Genomic DNA, 20938 nt, shown 5'->3' on the forward strand with positions numbered 1-20938 from the left:
CCATCATCAAATGTGAGATTTACAAGCAGGGAAAACAGTACACCTCTCTGAACAGTGTCTGGGAGGCTGTGGTTGCTGCTGCACGCAATGTTGATGGTGAACAGATCAAAACACTGACAGAATCCATGGATGGCAGGCTTTTGAGTGTCCTTGCAAAGAAAGGTGGCTATATTGGTCGCTGATTTGTTTTTGTTTTGTTTTTGAATGTCAGAAATGTATATTTGTGAATGTGGAGATGTTATATTGGTTTCACTGGTAAAAATAAATAATTGAAATGGGTATATATTTGTTTTTTGTTAAGTTGCCTAATAATTATGCACAGTAATAGTCACCTGCACACACAGATATCCCCCTAAAATAGCTAAAACTAAAAACAAACTAAAAACTACTTCCAAAAACATTCAGCTTTGAGTTTTTTGGGTTCATTGAGAACATGGTTGTTGTTCAATAATAAAATTATTCCTCAAAAATACAACTTGCCTAATAATTCTGCACTCCCTGTATATTTGAGTTGTGTGTGTGTGTGTGTGTGTGTGTGTGTGTGTGTGTGTGTGTGTGTGTGTGTGTGTGTGTGTATATATATATATATATATATATAAATAAATAATTTTTTTCTTGGAATAATTAATAGATAATGGGTTACCTAACTCCTTTGTACAATTTTAACACTTTAACTTAGTGATCATTTTATTTAGAATTTACATGTCTTTTCAAAAGGCAGCAACAATTAAAAACAGATATATTGAAGTGGGATGAGTTCATAAGAGAGGTATAACTGAACGTGTCTATTGGTTATTATTTATCCTTGCAGTTCTGATCTGTGTGTGTCATCCTGAAAATGTCGATTCCTTCATCAATTAGCAGCTGTTTGGCGTAATGCACAGTCTCTGGAGGCAGATAGGGCGACCGGGCAAGAATCCAGCTGTAGTTGAAATGAAATATGCGAAGGATGTCTGTGCAGGAGTACACGACAGACAAGCTGGTGTAGTCAGTAGTCAGAACCCAGTATGGCACATATGGAGTGACTGAGAACAAAGAGAAAAAAAATGTATAAAAAACAAACATTTTTCCAAAGGAGAATCTCTATATTGATTTTCTGAATAAAACTGATCCAACTTAAATGTGTAATATTATGGAGCCTGACAAATATATGATTTTTAGTGACTTAAAAATCTGCTTTTGGTTTTCTTTTTCTCCGACAAATGAAACAAACAGATTTTGTGTAGTTTTTTTTTATTGAACTATTTATGCTTTGCCTCTGCTCTGATCTGCTGGTTGATTTATTTGTGGCTTTCGAGTTTGTTTCAAACAGGGACATAGCATGGTGGAAGAAACAAGCAACATCAACATTCATAGCAAGTCCCAAGGGTGTTTCTTTTATTGGCTAAAATGCTAATACTGATAGATCAGCAAATATGTAATATGAGTTGATAAAATCAGCCCACTGATAAATTAGTCAAGGTAATTACAAAATTAAAACATCATGATGATACAACAGGTTCAATAAATAAGACCGGCTACAGCCATGACATTAAAACTGTACAGTATCACAGTGCTTTAAGGCAAATGCTTGTATCAGCATGTCAGTATACTCACAATCTCACACTATATTGTCATCAACTAAAGTACTGGACAGCTCCAAATTATAGCCAACAGAAGGTGTTTGAGTGAAAAAATACAAATGTCAAGATGTAATTTCAAAGGACCACCAGACTTCGTACAATTTGATCTCAGTAAAGCAGGAATACTGCAACGTTTCATCAAATAGTTGATAAAATAAGGATAATAAGTACTTACAATATGAGAAACTGACTCCCAGTTTGGCCGGTTCTCGTGGGTCTGAAACTACACCTGTCCCTTCTGCATGCCTCTTCTTATCTTTGCTGAAATGAAAAAATATGTCAACAAAGATTTCAAACAGACTAACTATTAATTCAACTAATTATAAAATCTGCTGCTGGAGGCGTGGCAGACAGAAAGACAGAATCCCTCATGTAGGTAAACTCCACCTCGGGTGTGCCGGCAATCAGCTTTAGGTCAGTTGTCCATGGTCAGTGTCAGCTTTATTACTTTTTGCTCATCATACAATACACACCCTGAAGGAGTCTAAAAAAACTCACAAAAAAATCAAATCACCCATCATCATGGCTTGGACCAAGGTGTGCTTTGAGCTACTGCTGTAAGCCCTTTGATTTGAACATAGATGTATCTTCCTAACCACGCTAGAAACTGAGACAGACTCACTATTCGTGGAATCTTTTGCTTTTAACATCCTGGTCATAATACCTATAACCAGATGGCAGTTGCCTATCCCCTGGAATGTTTGACTCTTAGACCTTATCACCTTTGTTTTACTTGTTTGATGTTTCACATGCCTTTTGCCTATGTTTAACACTCACTTGTGCATTGATGTAAATAGCATTCCTTTTCAGGGTTGGCTTACCTATTCATCACTTGTCACTTAAAGCCGATGGTTAACTGTTTGTCATTCCAGGCTCTGGATGTAATCTCTGAAAGTAATCCTCAAATTTATATTGTATTCTGTCATCTGTGAGTCGCCAATATACTGTGCTCCTATTGGTTGTCTTTTTCATTACTTGCATCAAAGTTGGGAGAAGTTTGTCACTGTGGCAACATGGCAAACTAAAACGGCAAAAGTCCTGTGCAACGTTAATTCAAACAAGAATCTTTTTTCAAATAAGAGGAGTTGCCCATTGCTGACCATAACAAAGGATTTAGATTTAAAGCACTTTTACGCTGTTTACTTTCTTGAATCTGGGACTATATACAGACATATTTCATACATAGAGAAGAACATGATTTTTGGTACAATGAGTTTTGAAACAAAGCATTCTTTCTGATTCTTTACACAGACAACAGTTTTTATGCCAGAAACAGTAGAATTATTTTTGTCTCCAGCATCATATCAACCATACAAATGAGAGTGATATCTTTTCAGTGGTATCAATATTCCTTCAAAAGAGTATATGCTAAAAGAAAAATGGAAGTTGCAGAGAAATGTGGTGTCAAGCGAACCAACAATACGAATCCTTTGCTATAGTACTTACTAGATCTGCGAGGTCAGCAGCTGGATGGTCCCATCTCTCCTAATGGAGTAGTTTATCTCAATGCACTTTCCTCTTGCAAAGGGAGCAGGCAGCTTCTCAATCTCATACCATTTACCCAGGTACTGTAACAACCATAGGCAAGTCATTAGATCTGTGCAACTCTTTGTTTAATAATTATAATTATTTCATTTGTATATCATTAAATAAAACATAGTTAGAAAATGCTTCACAGTTTGCATAAAATCACACATTGAAGATAGGTGTACATATTCAAGCACACAAAAAACACGGTCAGACATGTGGTCTTACACTCATTCTTGCATACGCACTCACATAAATACATATTAGAAGAACAAAAGCCAAAAATATTGGGAATAAATTTGAGGAAATGCTAACCTATAGAAATTAATTTTCAGAAGGCTAAGGCTGACCCAATGTTTAGAATTGCAATAGCCTCTAGATTTAAAAGAAGAGGGTGTGTGAGAGGGTGTAAAAGAGCCCAATCAGATGATCAGAGAGGACGACTGTAGTTATAAGGTCCCAGTAGCTCAGCTATATATATATATATATATATATATATATATATATATATATATATATATATTTAGGAGCCTTTATATTTAGGTCTTTATATGTAAATTTTTTTTAATGGATTTCACTGAAAGGCGGAGAAGGAAAGCCATTATAGGAGTGTATGCCTTAGTTTGTACTCACCTGCTGAAGGTTAAAGTTGGGCTGCACCTTCGGAGTAGGACAGGGACCCCAGTGATAAGTCTGAGCTGATAGCAGAGGGAGCATCAGAAGGAGAAAGCACACACCAGACATTGTTCCTTCAGGAGATTAGGGTAGAAGTTACATTAGACGAGAGCTATTGCAGGAGTGTATATTTTCAGTAGCAATAATGCAAGAGCTGCATTAATAATATACTTAGAATTTCAGTAAAAAGATACACTATGGGTATTAAAACATAAATCTTTATGCTCAAGATGTTTGTTGTATTTCCATTTTATTAAAGTTATTAAAGCGTTCTTACCTGAGCTCTGTACAGATGTCAGGTGGAAGTTAGAGGCTGAGCTCTCAGTCACTGTCTGAGCTCTCCAGACAAACACAGGTCAGCCTTCGCATTACGTCACTCGGACAGCATAAGGACATCTGTTTAACTAATTGTAATCATGCGCACATTCCTGTATGGTGAAAGTGCTGTCACTGTGAGAAAGGATGAATGTCGTTATTCATTCAGGAACCGCTGTGTTAATGCTGGGTTCATCCCCGAATTAAGCTGATTTATTTCTTCATCATTTTCATTTGAATTGTTTGTCATACACCTGAAGATGCCACCTTGGAATGAGGGAAATTATATAAATGATATTATTCTTCATCGCCTTTAAATGGTTTACAGATAAAATAACTAGCTGAAAATCAGTACTGCTGGCTCTTCAGTTGTACCGCTTTATTGTGATTTGAGGCTAGGAACAAAGATGATTTATGTGTGATATTTCTTCCACTTTATTACAGTGAAATTGCAAATACTTTTTTCTTTATTAAAAATAAAATGCCCCTCAATTATTTCACTGTGGGTCAGGATCGTATAGCATTTTCTTCATTTAATGACAGTTATAATGAATGTAAGCCAAGCCAGTGTTTAATCGGTTCATCTTTAATGCCAGCAGAATCTTAGCAAAGTTTTTCCTACACCAAGTACAGCATGTTTCATGGATTATTACATGCAATCAAGGATATGCAAACACTCTTTAGTTGATTAAATCCAAAACCTTTAAAAATAGGACAGCTTTTACTGAATAGTTTCCAACTATCAGGCGGCTCACACAGAGTTCAAACCATTTCTGTGTTCATGTCTGTATGACAGCACTTTGATTTTTGAAGAACTGTGACATGAAGATGAATCATGATGGAAATAACTTTTGCTCGATGAGATGATCGTTTAACTGCAAAACATATTAAAACACAAAAATAATGTACTTTTTAAAAACAAAGGCTCATGTAAAAAGTTACAGGCGTAGGTAATCAAGGAAAAAACCCTCAGAGAGAAAAACACACTCTACAATAACCGAACATCTCTGCCAGTTCTTGCTAAACGCTACAGCTCTGATCTGTGGGAGTCATATTGGAAATGTCGATCCCCCCGCTGATCAGCATCCGCTTGGCCTGATCCACCATCTGTGGAGGCAAAGAAGGTGACCGCGCAAGAATCCAGGCGAAATCAAAGTAGAAGATCCCAAAGACATCTTTGCAGGAGTACGCAATGCTATAGTTGGTGTAGTCGGTTGACAGAACCCAGTATGGGGTGTAAGGAAGAACTGGGAATAAAGATCAGAAACAGAAATAAAATGTTAAAAGGAGTGTTGTAACAGTTAAAACAATATATATATATATATATATGAATATGATAAAGGAGGTACCTACAAGACAAGAAGTTGACTCCAAGCTTGGCTGGTTCTTGTGGGTCTATAACTTTGGCTGTCCCTTCCAGGTACCACCTTTTACCCTGACTGAGAGAGACAAATATGCGATTTCATCAATCTATTCATTGTGTCATATCTCTTATCATACCAAGGTCTGTCTCTAGTGCATTTGCTCCTAATCAAAACTTCACTTGAGGTGTGTCACCACTAAGCCTTTTGTCAATATAGATTACATGGCATTTTTTCTTACTCAACCCAGCTCTTCAGAAGAAAAATACTTGTGCAAACATTAAATCAACACTCGGAACAAATCCAAAGAAAAGTCACTAGAAGTAAAGTTCAAGGTTTCACCCTGCAGACAAACACATCCATTATTAGCCATCTATTACCAGCGGCCAATTGCTTCAACAACATTAATGCTACTGCAAGAAACTAGACTTTTTTTCTTTGTTGTTATAGTTAAAAGGATTTTTTGATATCTGCAGGCGGAAGTATACTAGCTTTTCCCTGCGTTATTCTCCTTTATGCTAAATGTAGAATGTTTAGCTGATTTTAGAGTTTAGAAATGTGTTAACATAGAATGTAGAACTATTGTAGAGACTCTGCCCTTAAAGTAATAAAGGCTGACTGTGTCGTGAACTTAGGAGTAGAGTGTAGGAGACCTCCCCCACTGAGTGGAAATTCCCCAGAGGATGTTTTAGGGTGGGGGTCTCAACATTTGTAACTGGATAACTGTGGTCTGGAAGGGAGAGGGGTTTTATGACCTCTAGGGAGTTACCTACACCCACAGTGTTTTAACTGTCACGCACACACATCCACACGCACACTCACTCATGTGCACTCACACATACACACAGGTATGCGTACACAGTCACACACGAGCACTCACATAGACACGTGGGAACGCGCACATGTAGGCATTCATGTGCTCGTGCACATAGACACAGACAGAGTTTGCAGCACACCGTAGGGGGTTTTATGATGGGGTCGCTTCTATAAAGCTGGCTGTAACTAACAAAGGGGTGAAGATTTTGGAGAGGGACACCGGCCTCGTCTTCCCTTCTAGAAGTGCATGCTTAAATGAAGATAAATGAAGATGAGTAAAAGATGAATAAAGATTGTGTGAAAATGACTACCAGAGATGGGCAGTAACGCGTTACCGGTAACGCGTTACAAGTAACGCGTTACTGTAATCTGATTACTTTTTCAAGTAACGGGTAAAGTAAGGGATTACTATTGCAAAAACGGTAATTAGATTACCGTTACTTTCCCGTAGGAACGCTGCGTTACTGCGTTACTAAAACCGTGATTTTTTTGCGAGAATGTCTCACGACAGTGACGTAAGCGAGTGCGCCGTTAGTGACAACAGCTGTGTGCAGATCAACAATGGATAATATATCGATTGTGGGAGAGAGTATGAGCGTGCAGCGTTTAAAGCGTGGAAGTACTGACCTTACTTTGAGTTTGATTCCATAAAAAGTGACAAAAACATTAGCGTCCATCGTGCGTGGGAAGAAAACTTCTTTTTACAGCGAAAAAAACCCCTAAACTTCCAAGCAAGCACCGAGTGCGCAACGACATAATGGGAAACTCGCGGATTCTTCAACTGACCGCGGCACACCTGCACCAGGGTAAACCTCCGCCTACCGCAGTCCTGCTTTACAGGTGAAAATAGAGCAACAAGACCGCTGAGTCTTTGACTTTATTTATTTTCTGCTGTGTTTTACTTGCATCTATTTGAAAGAGTGAGTGTAAACACAAAAAATATTTTATGTGCTGGAATGTGCAGAAAATAGGTTTAAATGTTAAACAAATTTATTCAAGTCAGAGAATGTTGCATATAATTAAATTTTTGCTTGATGCATAAAGTTAAAAGATTAAAACTGATAAAACAAGTAAAAAAAAAAAAAGAGACTTTTCCATTTGATTACATTTTGTATGATGGATTATGTAGAAAAAGTAGAATTGGGCTGAAAGATCTATCGCTTTATCACCTCTTCAGGTTGTAAATCGTGTTTTTAAAAAGTAACTAAGTAACTAAGTAATTAATTACTTTTGAAAATAAGTAATCAGTAAAGTAACGGGATTACTTTTTGGGGGAAGTAATCAGTAATTAGTTACTGATCACTTTTTTCAAGTAACTTGACCAACACTGATGACTACTGAGTCCGGTGCCATCTCTGGATGCTCGAGGAATAAAAAGAACCGGGGTAAAACTGATTTCTTAACATAAGCTTATCTAACTCTACGGACAAATGAATAGTATCAGTCCATCTAACCTATATTCCAGTCATCAATCCATCGACCTGATCCTTCAGTACTTACTGGTTCTGGGGGTCCCACACCTGTGAGTACGACACTTGAACAGACCCATCTTCCATCATGGTGTTTTCCTCCCTGATGCACTGTCCTCTTCCAAAAATATCGGGCAGCTTTTCAATCTCATACCACTTACCCATGTACTGTAACAAAAAAAAAAAAACCAAAAAAAAAAAAACCCAAAACACCCAGCTATGAGTTCTGCACTAAAAAATGTTTACTCTGGATGCATATATCTCTTTGCTCACCGGTTGAAGGGTGAAGTTAGATTGCACCTCTGGAATAGGGCAGGCACCCCAGTGAAAAGTCTGAGCTGAGATCACGGGGACCAGCAAGAGAAGAAGGTACGTAGCAGACATGGTTCCTTTAGAAGATAAAGGGGGGATTGCAGAAGTTATGTTATGCGGCATTTATACCTGTCTCAGTTCATCCAGCCTTTTTAATACATGTAGAGAGTGTGTTTCACTCTATTTCTAAAGTTGAAAAATATCATCACCTTTTATACTGAAAGGTTAACGGAAACTAAATACAATACATTTTTTCCTCACTCTTAAGATTTGAAGCAAGTTCCCCATTTAGTTGTGAAATGGTTAGAAGGTCACAGATTTATTAAATTAGACAGAAGAAAGCGACAGAACAAAGTTTTGCATTCTGTGAGGGTTAACTATTGTAGCAAATATTGTCACACCTGTTTTCCTGGTTTCAGAAATGCTTTCTGTGAGACACTGCGAAGCATGTGTTCAGCACCATGTCATAATCATTAAAAATATATATTTTAATACGGACAACAAGCATATGGTAAATGCAATCTGCAAAGATATCAGAATACATTCTGATTTAGGATAACACAAAAAAAATGATAAAAATGAGTGAAAATTAATGCTGGAGTGAGTATTACAGAAAACTGTATTTAAAAATATCAACATTGCTAAAACAGTACAAATTTTCAATTGAGTTTGGTGTTTTTTCTGTTAAAAAAAAAAAAAAAAGTAATTTAAGATCTTACCTGAGCTGTGTGCGAATGTCAGGTGAAGGTCCGAGGCTGGGAGAAACTGAGTGTGTGAGCTCTAGGAACAAACATTTTATATACAGTTCACAGAACAACAGAGGTTGGCCTCCACAACACGTCAAACAGCACTCACCAGCTCCTTATCGCTAGTCATAAGAATATTCTTTTGTTGTGAAATGTCACTGGGATAAGGGTTAAATATTATTGATTACATTTTTTCATTCAGGCCTCATATGTTAATGCTCACTTTATCTCAGATTTGCTTTGTCATTATGCAATGTGTTTTTTGCTATTATTGAAAAATGTACCTTTTAGGTAAATTACATGATAGATAAACTGTCAGCTTTAACTATTTGAAGCTGACATTTCTCTTCTTTACATAAATCATAGTTCACTGTCACTCGCAAGGTTAATAATAGTTAACATAAAAATAAACCAAGCTGCTGTTTAATGTGCAAGAAATTTTAATCTATACTGAACCTTAATAAAATTTTTCAATCTCAAGAACAACTCATTTGACTTATTGTAGTTGTTGTCAATAATAATAAATACACTATTAGGCAATGAAACCAATGTCATGTTCAATCTATAATATCCAGAGACAGTAAGAAGCTAACCCTGAGTTAAACTACAAAACATAGATATCAATGGAAAGCCCAGGATGTCCACTATTTAGTACATTAGGACTTAGTATGGTAGCTCAGATAACTCAAAAGAAATAGACCAAAAGCAAATGTCCAATACAAAGGACGTAAATGAGCAGGCTGGTTCTAAGGAGGATATGATGAAGATGCAATTTGGTAATTTAAGTGGAAACACTATTAAATTCTCAGGATATCATAAAACATTAAAAGACAGCAACAAAGTAAAACAGGTACAGATCTGAAATCTGAAAAGATAAAATTACTTATATCAGTTATTTCCTATTTCTGCAGTTCTGATTTGTGTGTCATCTTGGAAATGTCAATTCCTTCGTCAGTCATGAATTGTTTGGCATGATCGACCATCTCTGTTGGCTGTTAGGGCAATTGTACAAAAATCCCTGGGTAGTAGAAATGGAATATGTCAAAGTCACTTTTGCAGGAATACATTCTTTACAGTATGGCTGCTAGTAGTAATATGATGGCACTAGTCCAATATAGCGGCCAACCAAACCCGTTTGACAACCTGTTTGATCGGTTTCGTGCGTGTGCGCATGCGCGTTCAGGTGTGCTGGGGGTATGCGAGTTCATGTGTGGAAACACACAGGGCTCAGAGAGGTAATATGAGTTCATGTGTTTTTAACTGGGTTTTAATTTAATCAAACCATGGGTTTTTAATTCAACTACTTTTATTGCTTTGGCGTGTCTCAACATTTAGTTATGCAGACATATGTGTTCTTAAAAGCAATTCTTTGTTTTAGCGTGGAGTGGTGGAAGCCGTTTTGGTTCACAGTGTGCATTAACATGCAGGAATGCTTCTTATTTACATCTAGTCAAAAGTGTTGGTAATAGTGTTTTAATCACACTCATTTTGTGATTCTGACAATGTCTCAGCTTGCAGTGATGGAAGCATTTTATTTTAAAAACGGCACAAAATGGCAATTTCTTCTGAATGGGCAATTTCAGCCTGTTCACAAGCGTTCCGTTTAATCAAACCACTAGTTTTAGTTTAACTAGTTTTTTTACGCATCTACTGGGGTTTCTTTCACGGGTTGATGCGATCATTTTATTTAAAAATCGGGATTTCGGGATGTTGAACTAGATGGAGACAGAGCCAGCTAGTTGTTTTTAGTGGCCGGTATTGGCTCTTTTTGTAATTCTACGAGAAGGTAAAAGCCCCGCAGATGTACCAGTCGAGCAGGGTCTCGCCTATTTTCTGAAGTAGCCAGCAACAGCGGACCCTTAGGCCTATCTTGGCCAGTTACACCGGAGCTCAGCAACAGCCTGCCCCACCCTCATTGTTTTAAACTTGCACAGCAAGGTGCCCTGCAGGTGTATCGCCCCCCATCGACATCTCATCTATTGTTTTTGGAAGCACCCGGTCCTATATGAAGCGTGCACCAATGCTAAGTGCATGAAGTATACCTTTACACCTATAGCTGAAAAGAGTCTGCATCCATAATTTGTGGAACAATTGATTTGTTTTATAATGTGGCACTTTTTTTTCCCCCACAAACTGCAGATGATGAAATCCTCTTTATTTGAGAAAGTGTCCCTAAGGTATTGCTGCTCACTGAGTTCCCTAGCTACTTCTTTACTATGTCAGTAAACTTTTTGAACAAGGCAGGTATCACAGATTTAAAGGCACATCTTAATTGAAGCAAAGGCAAAAAATTGGAATGAATTTTATGTGGCTGTTCATATTAAATCCATCAAAGAGTGAAAATCCAAAAAGCTGCTGCAATCCTTTGTATTAATGATCTCTTTCTGTGTGTGTGTGTGTGTGTGTGTGTGTGTGTGTGTGTGTGTGTGTGTGTGTGTGTGTGTGTGTGTGTGTGAGAGAGAGAGAGAGAGAGCGCGTGCGTGCGTGCTCGCAGAACGAAAGTCAAGGCAGGGTGGGTTTTTTTTATGCATTTCCAATCAGCTTTTTTGTTTTGTTTTGTTTGATTTACAAGAAGTGTACACTGTTCCAAAAAAATAGTAATGTCAAAGTATCTTACTGTATATTTTACAGTTTTGTACTGTCTTTCTAGAATATCTTCAATTTACATAAGTAGACTGTGATTTTACATGTCAAAGGTAAAATAACATAACATCACTGTAAATATAGTAAAACACAATTTACTTGTTTTTTAAACATATTTTTTGTACATATGCATATTTAGATTGTAAAAATACATTCAGAAATGTATCATAATTTCACAAATATTTGTCTGTTATGTGAGAGAATGATCTGTTAAATTCAAATGTAATACTATGGAAAAATATATAAAATGATTGAAAATTAATGAGAATAATCAATAATTAAAGGAGTATTTGAATTATAATTTTGCTGAAAATTTCATGTCATCTAGGTCTGATTCAATAATTCAGAGGTAACAAGTGAAAATATCATTGATGTTTTCTCTATTATTATGTTGCTCTTTGTTGTTTGCTGTCTCCTCTGTTTGTTTGTTTGTTTGTTTGTTTGTTTGTTTTTTCTCCATACAGGTGACCCAGGAGTTTTTTTTTTTTTTTTTGTCTCTCTTCCCCCCCCTTCTCACCGTCTCTTCTCCCCTTGGGTTTTCTTTCTTTCTCTCCCCCTCTCTCTCTCATTCATTCCCCCTGTCCTATTTATTAAAAAAAAAAAAAAAAAAAAAATGACAAAGGATGAACTGAAGCTCTGCCATCACGTAATGTCGCATACTGCTGTTTCTGATGTCATTTAAAAAAAAAAAAAAAAAAAAAAAAAAAAGAAAATATCATTGATAGGAATAAAAACTAAAAAAAATTGCACGGCCACGCTGTGCTAATTATATATTTCAAAAAATAAATGTAGAGGTAGGAATTGCAATTAATATAAATCTCAAAGTATTCACAACATTCCTGAACAGAAATAGGCCTCTGCACCTGGGGTGAGGGAGTGGCCATGAAAACAATGTGACATTGTTTTCATGGCCACTCCCTCTGCATATTTCTTAAGAAATGAAGCGTCTTTACTGGGATATTTATTGTCAAACTATGCGATTTTCCAAATGTGTGTGGAATAAAATGTTGTGACCAAGAATCATTCAGGATTAACAACACAAACTGTTTTGATAGCAGAAACAGTCTGTCTTATAGTTCCCATACTTTACCGCTAGTTTTACAAACACATTCTTCTTCATGTCTGTTTACATGGTTTTTGTGAAACTGATTTTCAATAGTACAACCAATGTCTAACTTTTCTTTGCTCCCCAGTATGAATGCAAGAATTTTGCAGGCTTTATTGAAACAATTTAACACTCAATGCCATAAACAGAGTTGATCCATGTCTCTATGGACACTGTTTCATACATCAACAGCTCTGAAAATCACTTTTAAAGTAATGTAGAACATGATCTCTCTCACTCTGTGTCTCTAAACCCAGCAAACTGACAATCACCTCTAAACAAGGGGTTAGTTTATTGGTTTTTTGTTTGTTTTGTTTTGTTTTTCTATCAGGCGCAACCACCAGACTAAGTTTGTAGTCTCACCTACTAATATAATAATAATAATAATAGATTTTATTATAGCACAATATTCAGTTACTACTTTGACTTTCTTACTTTGAGCACATTTCTGAGCCCATACATTATCAGACTTTTACTTGAGTATTTCTGACGTTAGCAGCTATACTTCTACTTAAGTAAAAAATGCCTGCACTATCAATATATAAAGATGTCTGTAATTCTTGAACAGTTCATGCAAAAATGATAAATTAAACCTGCACCACAGCTAACGCTTTTTAATAACCAATAACAGGTGTATTTCTTAGATCTAGTGATACAGTCAAAACACTCTGCTTGTATAATGCCATATTCTCTCCCAGCGTACCCTTGTCTCACTACAGGGTGATTCCAAAAGCACAACTCAATAAACAGAGACTCTAAAACCAGAACAGAAAGATAATGTTGGAAGATCAAAGATTAAGGTTTGTGTTTTTATAGCACGAAGTAAACTGTCCCCCATAGTCTTCTAGGGCTTGTTGTGCGTACCTTAGAGGTCAGATTATACATTAGTCATACTTCCAAAACCATTTTGAATTCCATTTATAACTGAGATGTCAAGCTGTTATCAGACATCTTATGCTCACCAGGAGCATGTATCCCCAACTTCAAAACCTTAAGGGGTCAAATTCACAAACCCAACATGGGCTCATTCAACACAGAGGCCAGAAGTGAATGTCGGCCTTTACTGACACACTGTAAATACAGGGAGTGCAGAGTTATTAGGCAAATGAGTATTTTGTCCACATCATCCTCTTCATGCATGTTGTCTTACTCCAAGCTGTATAGGCTGGAAAGCCTACTACCAATTAAGCATATTAGATGATGTGCATCTCTGTAATGAGAAGGGGTGTGGTCTAATGACATCAACACCCTATATCAGGTGTGCATAATTATTAGGCAACTTCCTTTCCGCTGGCAAAATGGGTCAAAAGAAGGACTTGACAGGCTCAGAAAAGTCAAAAATAGTGAGATATCTTGCAGAGGGATGCAGCAGTCTCAAAATTGCAAAGCTTCTGAAGCGTGATCATCGAACAATCAAGCGTTTCATTCAAAATAGTCAACAGGGTCGCAAGAAGCGTGTGGAAAAACCAAGGCGCCAAATAACTGCCCATGAACTGAGAAAAGTCAAGCGTGCAGCTGCCAAGATGCCACTTGCCACCAGTTTGGCCATATTTCAGAGCTGCAACATCACTGGAGTGCCCAAAAGCACAAGGTGTGCAATACTCAGAGACATGGCCAAGGTAAGAAAGGCTGAAAGACGACCACCACTGAACAAGACACGCAAGCTGAAACGTCAAGACTGGGCCAAGAAATATCTCAAGATTGGTTTTTCTAAGGTTTTATGGACTGATGAAATGAGAGTGAGTCTTGATGGGCCAGATGGATGGGCCCGTGGCTGGATTGGTAAAGGGCAGAGAGCTCCAGTCCGACTCAGACGCCAGCAAGGTGGAGGTGGAGTACTGGTTTGGGCTGGTATCATCAAAGATGAGCTTGTGGGGCCTTTTCGGGTTGAGGATGGAGTCAAGCTCAACTCCCAGTCCTACTGCCAGTTCCTGGAAGACACCTTCTTCAAGCAGTGGTACAGGAAGAAGTCTGCATCCTTCAAGCAAAACATGATTTTCATGCAGGACAATGCTCCATCACACGCGTCCAAGTACTCCACAGCGTGGCTGGCAAGAAAGGGTATAAAAGAAGAAAAACTAATGACATAGCCACCTTGTTCACCTGATCTGAACCCCATTGAGAACCTGTGGTCCATCATCAAATGTGAGATTTACAAGGAGGGAAAACAGTACACCTCTCTGAACAGTGTCTGGGAGGCTGTGGTTGCTGCTGCACGCAATGTTGATGGTGAACAGATCAAAACACTGACAGAATCCATGGATGGCAGGCTTTTGAGTGTCCTTGCAAAGAAAGGTGGCTATATTGGTCGCTGATTTGTTTTTGTTTTGTTTTTGAATGTCAGAAATGTATATTTGTGAATGTGGAGATGTTATATTGGTTTCACTGGTAAAAATAAATAATTGAAATGGGTATATATTTGTTTTTTGTTAAGTTGCCTAATAATTATGCACAGTAATAGTCACCTGCACACACAGATATCCCCTTAAAATAGCTAAAACTAAAAACAAACTAAAAACTACTTCCAAAAACATTCAGCTTTGATATTAATGAGTTTTTTGGGTTCATTGAGAACATGGTTGTTGTTCAATAATAAAATTATTCCTCAAAAATACAACTTGCCTAATAATTCTGCACTCCCTGTAAGTTCAATACAGGGCAACGCGGCTAACAGCCTTGGAAACGCTTTACATGAAATTCAACTTTTTAGAAAACCCTTTACAAGAATAAATGTGATGATCTGTTTTAGCTGAATCAAATGTATTTGTTTGTTTACTTGAAATAAAACTTATTTTGGAAACCCTGTACATGAAGTAAAAAGTATTGTGTTGTAAGTTCTGGCTTTAATATTTCCAGCTGATAAGGAGACATATTGCATTTCAAACGCTTAATACAAAAGACTTTTAAACGTCGACTTTGTCTGTAAAGACAGTATCAAGCTACAAAGCATTGTTTTTACTAAAATTCAACATTTTCAGATGAAAATTTTACTGCTTTTAAAAAAAATTTATTTTACTGTAACAACCCCCCGAATGCCATTTTAGGATGATGTTCTTGGAGATTCCAATTATATAGATATATGCTTTTGGAGTGAGGGTGTCTAATACACAAGTTGTCACGCCACCGTGCGGACTTTGACGTCGTCCATTTTGATGTTGTGGGCAATCAGCAGACGTTGAATGGAAGGAATGAAACGAGGGGTGAGGAGACTCTCTTGCACGAACTGACATCGGTAAGGAAAGTCTTTGACGCCATCGCCGAGGCATACCACAATCTGGTGGGGTTGGACGAGGTGAAAATCGGGCAGCTACGGTTGGTCACAGAGCGTTACAAAGGAGGCTGCTAATGTTTTCTCTGAAACACTGATTCTTTCCAAAAAACAAAAAACGTATTGTACCGTATCTTTCAAACAGCTACCCTGCTTATTTTTTCAAACATGCATCCAGATTTTTCTTTTTTAAAACATGTAACCTGCATTTTACCACGTTTTTAAAAGCATGTATCCTTTTTCAAACATGTATCCTGATATGGCCACCCTTCCAAGGCCCTGAGAAATTACCCAAATCACTATGGGTTAAAGATGAGGACTTACCCTATGAACCCACGTAAATGGTGTTGAATTGTGAAGTTACAATTCTTTTCTGTAAAAAAGAAAAAAGCATTTTTATTTTGTATATAAATAAATGTTGATGTTGTGCGACGGGATTGTGTGCTTCAATTTTACTTATAATGTGCCAAATCGCTACAACATCAACATTTATTTTAAAAAACAAAAACAAAACAAAAAACATTTTGTGTTAAAAAAAACAAAACAAAACTAGCTGGCTCTGTCTCCATCTAGTTCAACATCCCGAAATCCCGATTTTTAAATAAAATGGTCGCATCAACCCGTGAAAGAAACCCCAGTAGATGCGTAAAAAACTAGTTAAACTAAAACTAGTGGTATGATTAAACGAAACGCTTGTGAAAAGGCTGAAATTGCCCATTCAGAAGAAATTGACATTTTGTGCCGTTTTTAAAATAAAATGCTTCCATCACTGCAAGCTGAGACCGGTCAAACAGGTTGTCAAACGGGTTTGGTTGGCCGCCATATTGGAATAGTGCCATCGTATTACTACTGCTGCTGTAGTCAGACAAGTATGGATAGTAGGAAAGAACTAGAAAAAAAAAAAGAAAACTGAAAAGAAAAAATAAAGACGCTATTCCAGTGGGAGAGATTATCAACTGACTAAAGAGAAAATCTCTTTAGTCAGTTTCCTCCTCATTATAGCTTTATGAACTTTTATGTGTCTCATCTAATTTAAACTGTATTAAGGCTAAAAATCTAAAAGACCAAAATGCATTTTGACAGCGACAGACAGAATGTCATCAAACTGATGCTGCTGTGTCATTAAGTCAAGTCAAGTCAACTTTATTTGTCAATTCTGCCACATGTACAGGACATACACAGAATAGAAATTGCGTTACTCTCAAACCCTAGTGATTAGAAAAATGCAAATAAAATAATTAAAAAGTAAAAATTTAAATAAATACAATACAATTTTACGTATAACAAAAAAAAAAAAAAAGCTATGCAATATACAATATACAATATTCAAGTAAGAATTAATCACATGATGTTATTGTTATTCTACAGGCATAAGTGTCTGTAGTAGGTAGTTTATGATCATTTCAAGTGCATAATTATGCTTAACAAAATAGCAACCAAGGAGAACAATAACATGAAAAGTATGTTGAAAAAGATGACAAACATATGGGGATGATTAAAAAAATGTTTGCAATATGAGAAGCTGACTCCAAGTTTCCCTGGTTCTTGTGTGGTCCATAACCTTAGCCCTCTTTCGTCCACCTATTCACCTTTTCACACTCATCAAACTTACCCAGGTACTATACACAACGACAATTCATTTATGAGGGTTTTTTTTAAAGCTTTTGTTTTGGAGGAAGGAAGGTTCAGGGTTTAAGTAGTCATCATCATGGGCTCATCCGATTAGAATGAGAATAAGCAGTCAATCATTAGGGATGGGTATTGATAAGATTTTCACGATTCTGATTCCATTTTCGATTCTGTTTAACGATTCGATTCTTTATCGATTCTTTTTTTTTTTAAAAAGGAGAACACTAAGTTCGATTAGCTTAGAACTTTGTTTTATATCTTCTCTTTGAACAAGATAGAAATTTAGGAGTAACATGGCCTTACAAACCCAACAGTGAGATCTTAAGAGATCCAGAGCCTACGGCTCTTCAATGGGGTGTCACAGGGTCCCCAGGAAAAAAAAAAATTGTAAATGTAAAATAATAAAATAAATATTCTTCTGTAACAATAACAAAGTGTAACATAAATTATTCAGCAGCAATTACACAAGAAGATCCAGTAATGTCCCTGCCTACAATTAAACACATTCACTTACCAAAAATCGGGGGCATCTGCTGTGGCAAATGGGTTCAAGCCTTTTACCACAAACTTAGTCACTGCTCGGTGACATTAGTCTATCCTGGCCTGAAAGGAGACGCTACCGGTAGACTGCAGCGAGAACTGCCAGCATCTGAGCCAGCCAGACTCTGTCTGTCTCTCTCATCATGGTCACCTAAATGCACAGTAATGGCAGGTTTTGTAATAAGGCAGATGGCGCTAACATAATATGCACTGTTGTTGGTTATTTACCTGCCGCATTAACGGGAGAGGACGTGCAAACGTTACCGCTGCTGCTGGGTTGAGATTCACGAGTCCGGAGCAGAATTAAAAACACGACATTCATTTAAGGTCATCGTGTGTTTTTTGCATATCCGTAGTGTTTCCTCCCTTAAATGAAATATCTACTTTGCAAGTTGCCCTGTTGTCATCCGTTCTCGTAAAGTATAACCAAACTTTTGAGCGTTTGAGCCGCTTAGGTACCATGTTTCCTGCCAGGTAAATGACGCTCCTCAACGTGGTGACGTCATTCGGGGCGACTGGAATCGATAAGGGAATCGTTTGCAAAAATGGCAAACAATTCCAAGGAATTGAAACAGTGGGAACCGGTTCTCAACAAGAACCGGGTTTCGATACCCATCCCTATCAATCATTTACAGGTTTTGTCGTTTTATTGAATAATGGGTAAATGAAGGAAAGACACACATGGACTGCTATCTCTAAAAAGGACATAAAGTATGATTTAAGTAACTCGAAATGATACATGAACTCAGGAGACTCAAAGAGATACTCACCTCAGCTGCCACCTCATGTGGGAGTGAGGAAAGAGTGAGGGGTAGGTGAGTGCAGTCCTTATATAACGAGTGACAGGTGAGTGCAATTAAGGCCAAGCACCACACCCAATCAAAGGTGAGGAAAAGAAACAAGGTGCATCTGGTGGTGAAGTGAATATGCTGAAAGGTGAGCCTTTACAACAGCCGCCCCCATATTTCTACTGAGAAATATGTTCAAAGGATTAGAGATGCTCTTTTTCACAAAGCGGGGACAGAGGAATCAGACATGCTACAGGTCTAATATAGGTTCAGGGGGTCGACCTAGAGGTCGACAATGCAGGCCAGACAGTTCAGGGGGCCGACCATGTAGCCAGCGGTGGCAGCAAAGCAGGTCTAAATGCCAACCGCGTGGGATGCAGCAGCAGGCCCAGAACTGCAGACCTTCAGGCAGTTTTGCAGGTGCTGGGGGCAATGTACGGGGATTGGCAGAGGCAGGACCAGGTGATGCAGGAGCAGGCAGCGCCCTGACCACTGGCGGAATGGCAGCCACAGGCGGTGGAACTGGTGATATTGGCACTGCCGGTGACGACGTAGGTGCTGCTGATGGTAGAGTATGAGGTGGCTGAATGAATTCAGAGTCATCAGCGGACACAAGGATGTGCTGGAACGGTTCTCCTGAACCTGAACTGGAAGATGTGAACAAACATTGGGCATGCGTGGAACTGCTCTGGTGTTGGAAGTCTGTGATTGGACCTTGGAGTGTCCATCCTAAGCGGGTTTTGACTGCTGCAGGAGATCCAAATGGTCCATGTCTAACTGTTGCAATAGGCGTAATAAGGTGGGTATGATCAGAGCAGTAGTGGAACTGTTTTGTTAATAAAGGGTAATGGAATACCTTGGAGATGCTTGTATCTCCGTTGGAGAGATGATACGGGGTAGGTGTGGTCTGAAAGTGTTAAGTGACTTGTAGCGAAGGCATTATTGTGTAAGTTTTCTCTGGATGTGCGATGGGAGAAATCTGGAAACTTAAAGAAGAACCTTGAATAGTTTCAAGTTCTTGATGGACAGTTCTGAGTGATAATTTTTCAGCTTTCCCAGTTAGGTGGAGATGCTGAGCTGCTGATGTCAGAAGCATGGTACATTGGGAGCCATCATCAAGTATTGCATATGTTTCCAGGGTTCTTTTGCCATTACGCAGGAGCACTTTCACAACTTTTAATAGTACACTAGGACAGTCACTAGGTTTATCAAAGTACAGTGTCCTCACTACAGGATTAACTTCAGTTCTAGGTCTGATTCCCCTCACATAGGATCTGTAAATGTCTTTCCATGCAGGTGGCACATGCTTTCCTCAGATCACACTTCGCAGCCTGATGAGTTCTAGCACAACGCCAACACTGTTTGTTTCTCTTTATCCAGTTTATTTTCTCCTCCTTTGTCTTGTTAATGAACTCAGGGCACTTGCTAATGTGGTGTTCAGGTGAGCAGCAATATGCACATCTTGCCTTAGTCATTATGATGGGTTGTGCTGCGTGTACAGGATCGGATGCATTTGAACCATGTAACATTGTTGTGAGTGGAGAGGTGTACTTATGGGCAGGTCGTGGCTGGTTAAAGGATGAAACAGGACTGTCCTTTCTTGGTTGACACTTGCATTCCATTTGCAACCAGGATGAGAACAAAGGTAAGTCATACATCATATCTCCTTGTTCCCTGTAAATGTGCCGTTTGAGGCGACTGGAATGCTCTGCGGGCAACTTTTCAAGTAGGCGATCGACATGGGAGCCACAATTTAGTTCTGTCTGTCCATGATCACCCATAGTGCTAAGCAAACCAACTAAAGCTTGCACACGAAGAGCAAAGTTATCCAGAGTCCGACCATCACCTGCTCTGATAGGAGGAAGCTCCAGTATATTCCGTAGCTCTTTCAATGCTAGCTGTCTTGGTTGCCCATAACGCTCATCAAGAGCTTTGATGGCTTGAGTGTATGGGTCAGGAGCATAGGAAAAGGAAATAGCTAACCGTTTAGCTTGGTCTACTTTCAGATGATCGAGAAGGACATGATATTTAAAGTGCTCCGTCTCATGAGGGCCAAGCAGGTTAGTAAGGGCCATTCGTAACAGCCTATACTGGATTTCATCTTCTCTGGTAAGGTCTGGGA

General features: G+C 38.2%; 2 protein-coding genes across 3 annotated transcripts; both read right to left on the reverse strand.

Moving 5' to 3' along the window:
• Nucleotides 1-501: 501 nt before the first annotated feature.
• On the reverse strand, nt 502-4185 carry apodb (apolipoprotein Db). The gene is made up of 5 exons (XM_082545545.1): nt 4102-4185; nt 3783-3898; nt 3069-3190; nt 1798-1883; nt 502-1025 (listed from the first exon to the last, which is right to left on the reverse strand). The coding sequence occupies exons 2-5, from the start codon at nt 3891-3893 to the stop codon at nt 796-798; spliced, it is 549 nt and encodes a 182-aa protein (XP_082401671.1). The 5' UTR covers nt 3894-3898; nt 4102-4185; the 3' UTR covers nt 502-795.
• Nucleotides 4186-4704: 519 nt separating this feature from the next.
• On the reverse strand, nt 4705-19555 carry LOC309713938 (apolipoprotein D-like). 2 transcript variants are annotated; one of them, XM_082545873.1, is made up of 6 exons: nt 18003-19555; nt 8817-8877; nt 8059-8174; nt 7817-7953; nt 5493-5578; nt 4705-5386 (listed from the first exon to the last, which is right to left on the reverse strand). In XM_082545873.1, exons 3-6 carry the CDS (start codon nt 8167-8169, stop codon nt 5160-5162), a joined length of 561 nt encoding a protein of 186 aa, XP_082401999.1. In that variant the 5' UTR covers nt 8170-8174; nt 8817-8877; nt 18003-19555; the 3' UTR covers nt 4705-5159. The 2 variants fall into 2 exon arrangements, with proteins under 2 accessions (XP_082401999.1, XP_082401998.1); XM_082545872.1 differs by lacking the exons at nt 8817-8877; nt 18003-19555 and having other exon boundaries at nt 8059-8578.
• Between the last annotated feature and the right edge of the window lie 1383 nt (nt 19556-20938).

The sequence above is a fragment of the Aulonocara stuartgranti genome (genome assembly GCF_965226115.1).
Source record: "Aulonocara stuartgranti genome assembly, chromosome: 9".
NCBI classification, from domain to species: Eukaryota; Metazoa; Chordata; class Actinopteri; order Cichliformes; family Cichlidae; genus Aulonocara; species Aulonocara stuartgranti.

Coding starts and splice junctions, on each gene's coding strand:
- apodb (XM_082545545.1), bottom strand. CDS start 3,893: ATGTCTGGTGTGTGCTTTCTCCTTCTGATGCTCCCTCTGCTATCAGCT. Junction 1,884..3,068: donor CTGCTGACCTCGCAGATCTA/GTAAGTACTATA, acceptor TTTTCATTTCAG/CAAAGATAAGAAGAGGCATG. Junction 1,026..1,797: donor GGGAGTCAGTTTCTCATATT/GTAAGTACTTAT, acceptor CTTTGTTCTCAG/TCACTCCATATGTGCCATAC.
- LOC309713938 (XM_082545872.1), bottom strand. CDS start 8,220: ATGCCGCATAACATAACTTCTGCAATCCCCCCTTTATCTTCTAAAGGA. Junction 7,954..8,058: donor CTAACTTCACCCTTCAACCG/GTGAGCAAAGAG, acceptor TTTTTGTTACAG/TACATGGGTAAGTGGTATGA. Junction 5,387..5,492: donor TGGAGTCAACTTCTTGTCTT/GTAGGTACCTCC, acceptor CTTTATTCCCAG/TTCTTCCTTACACCCCATAC.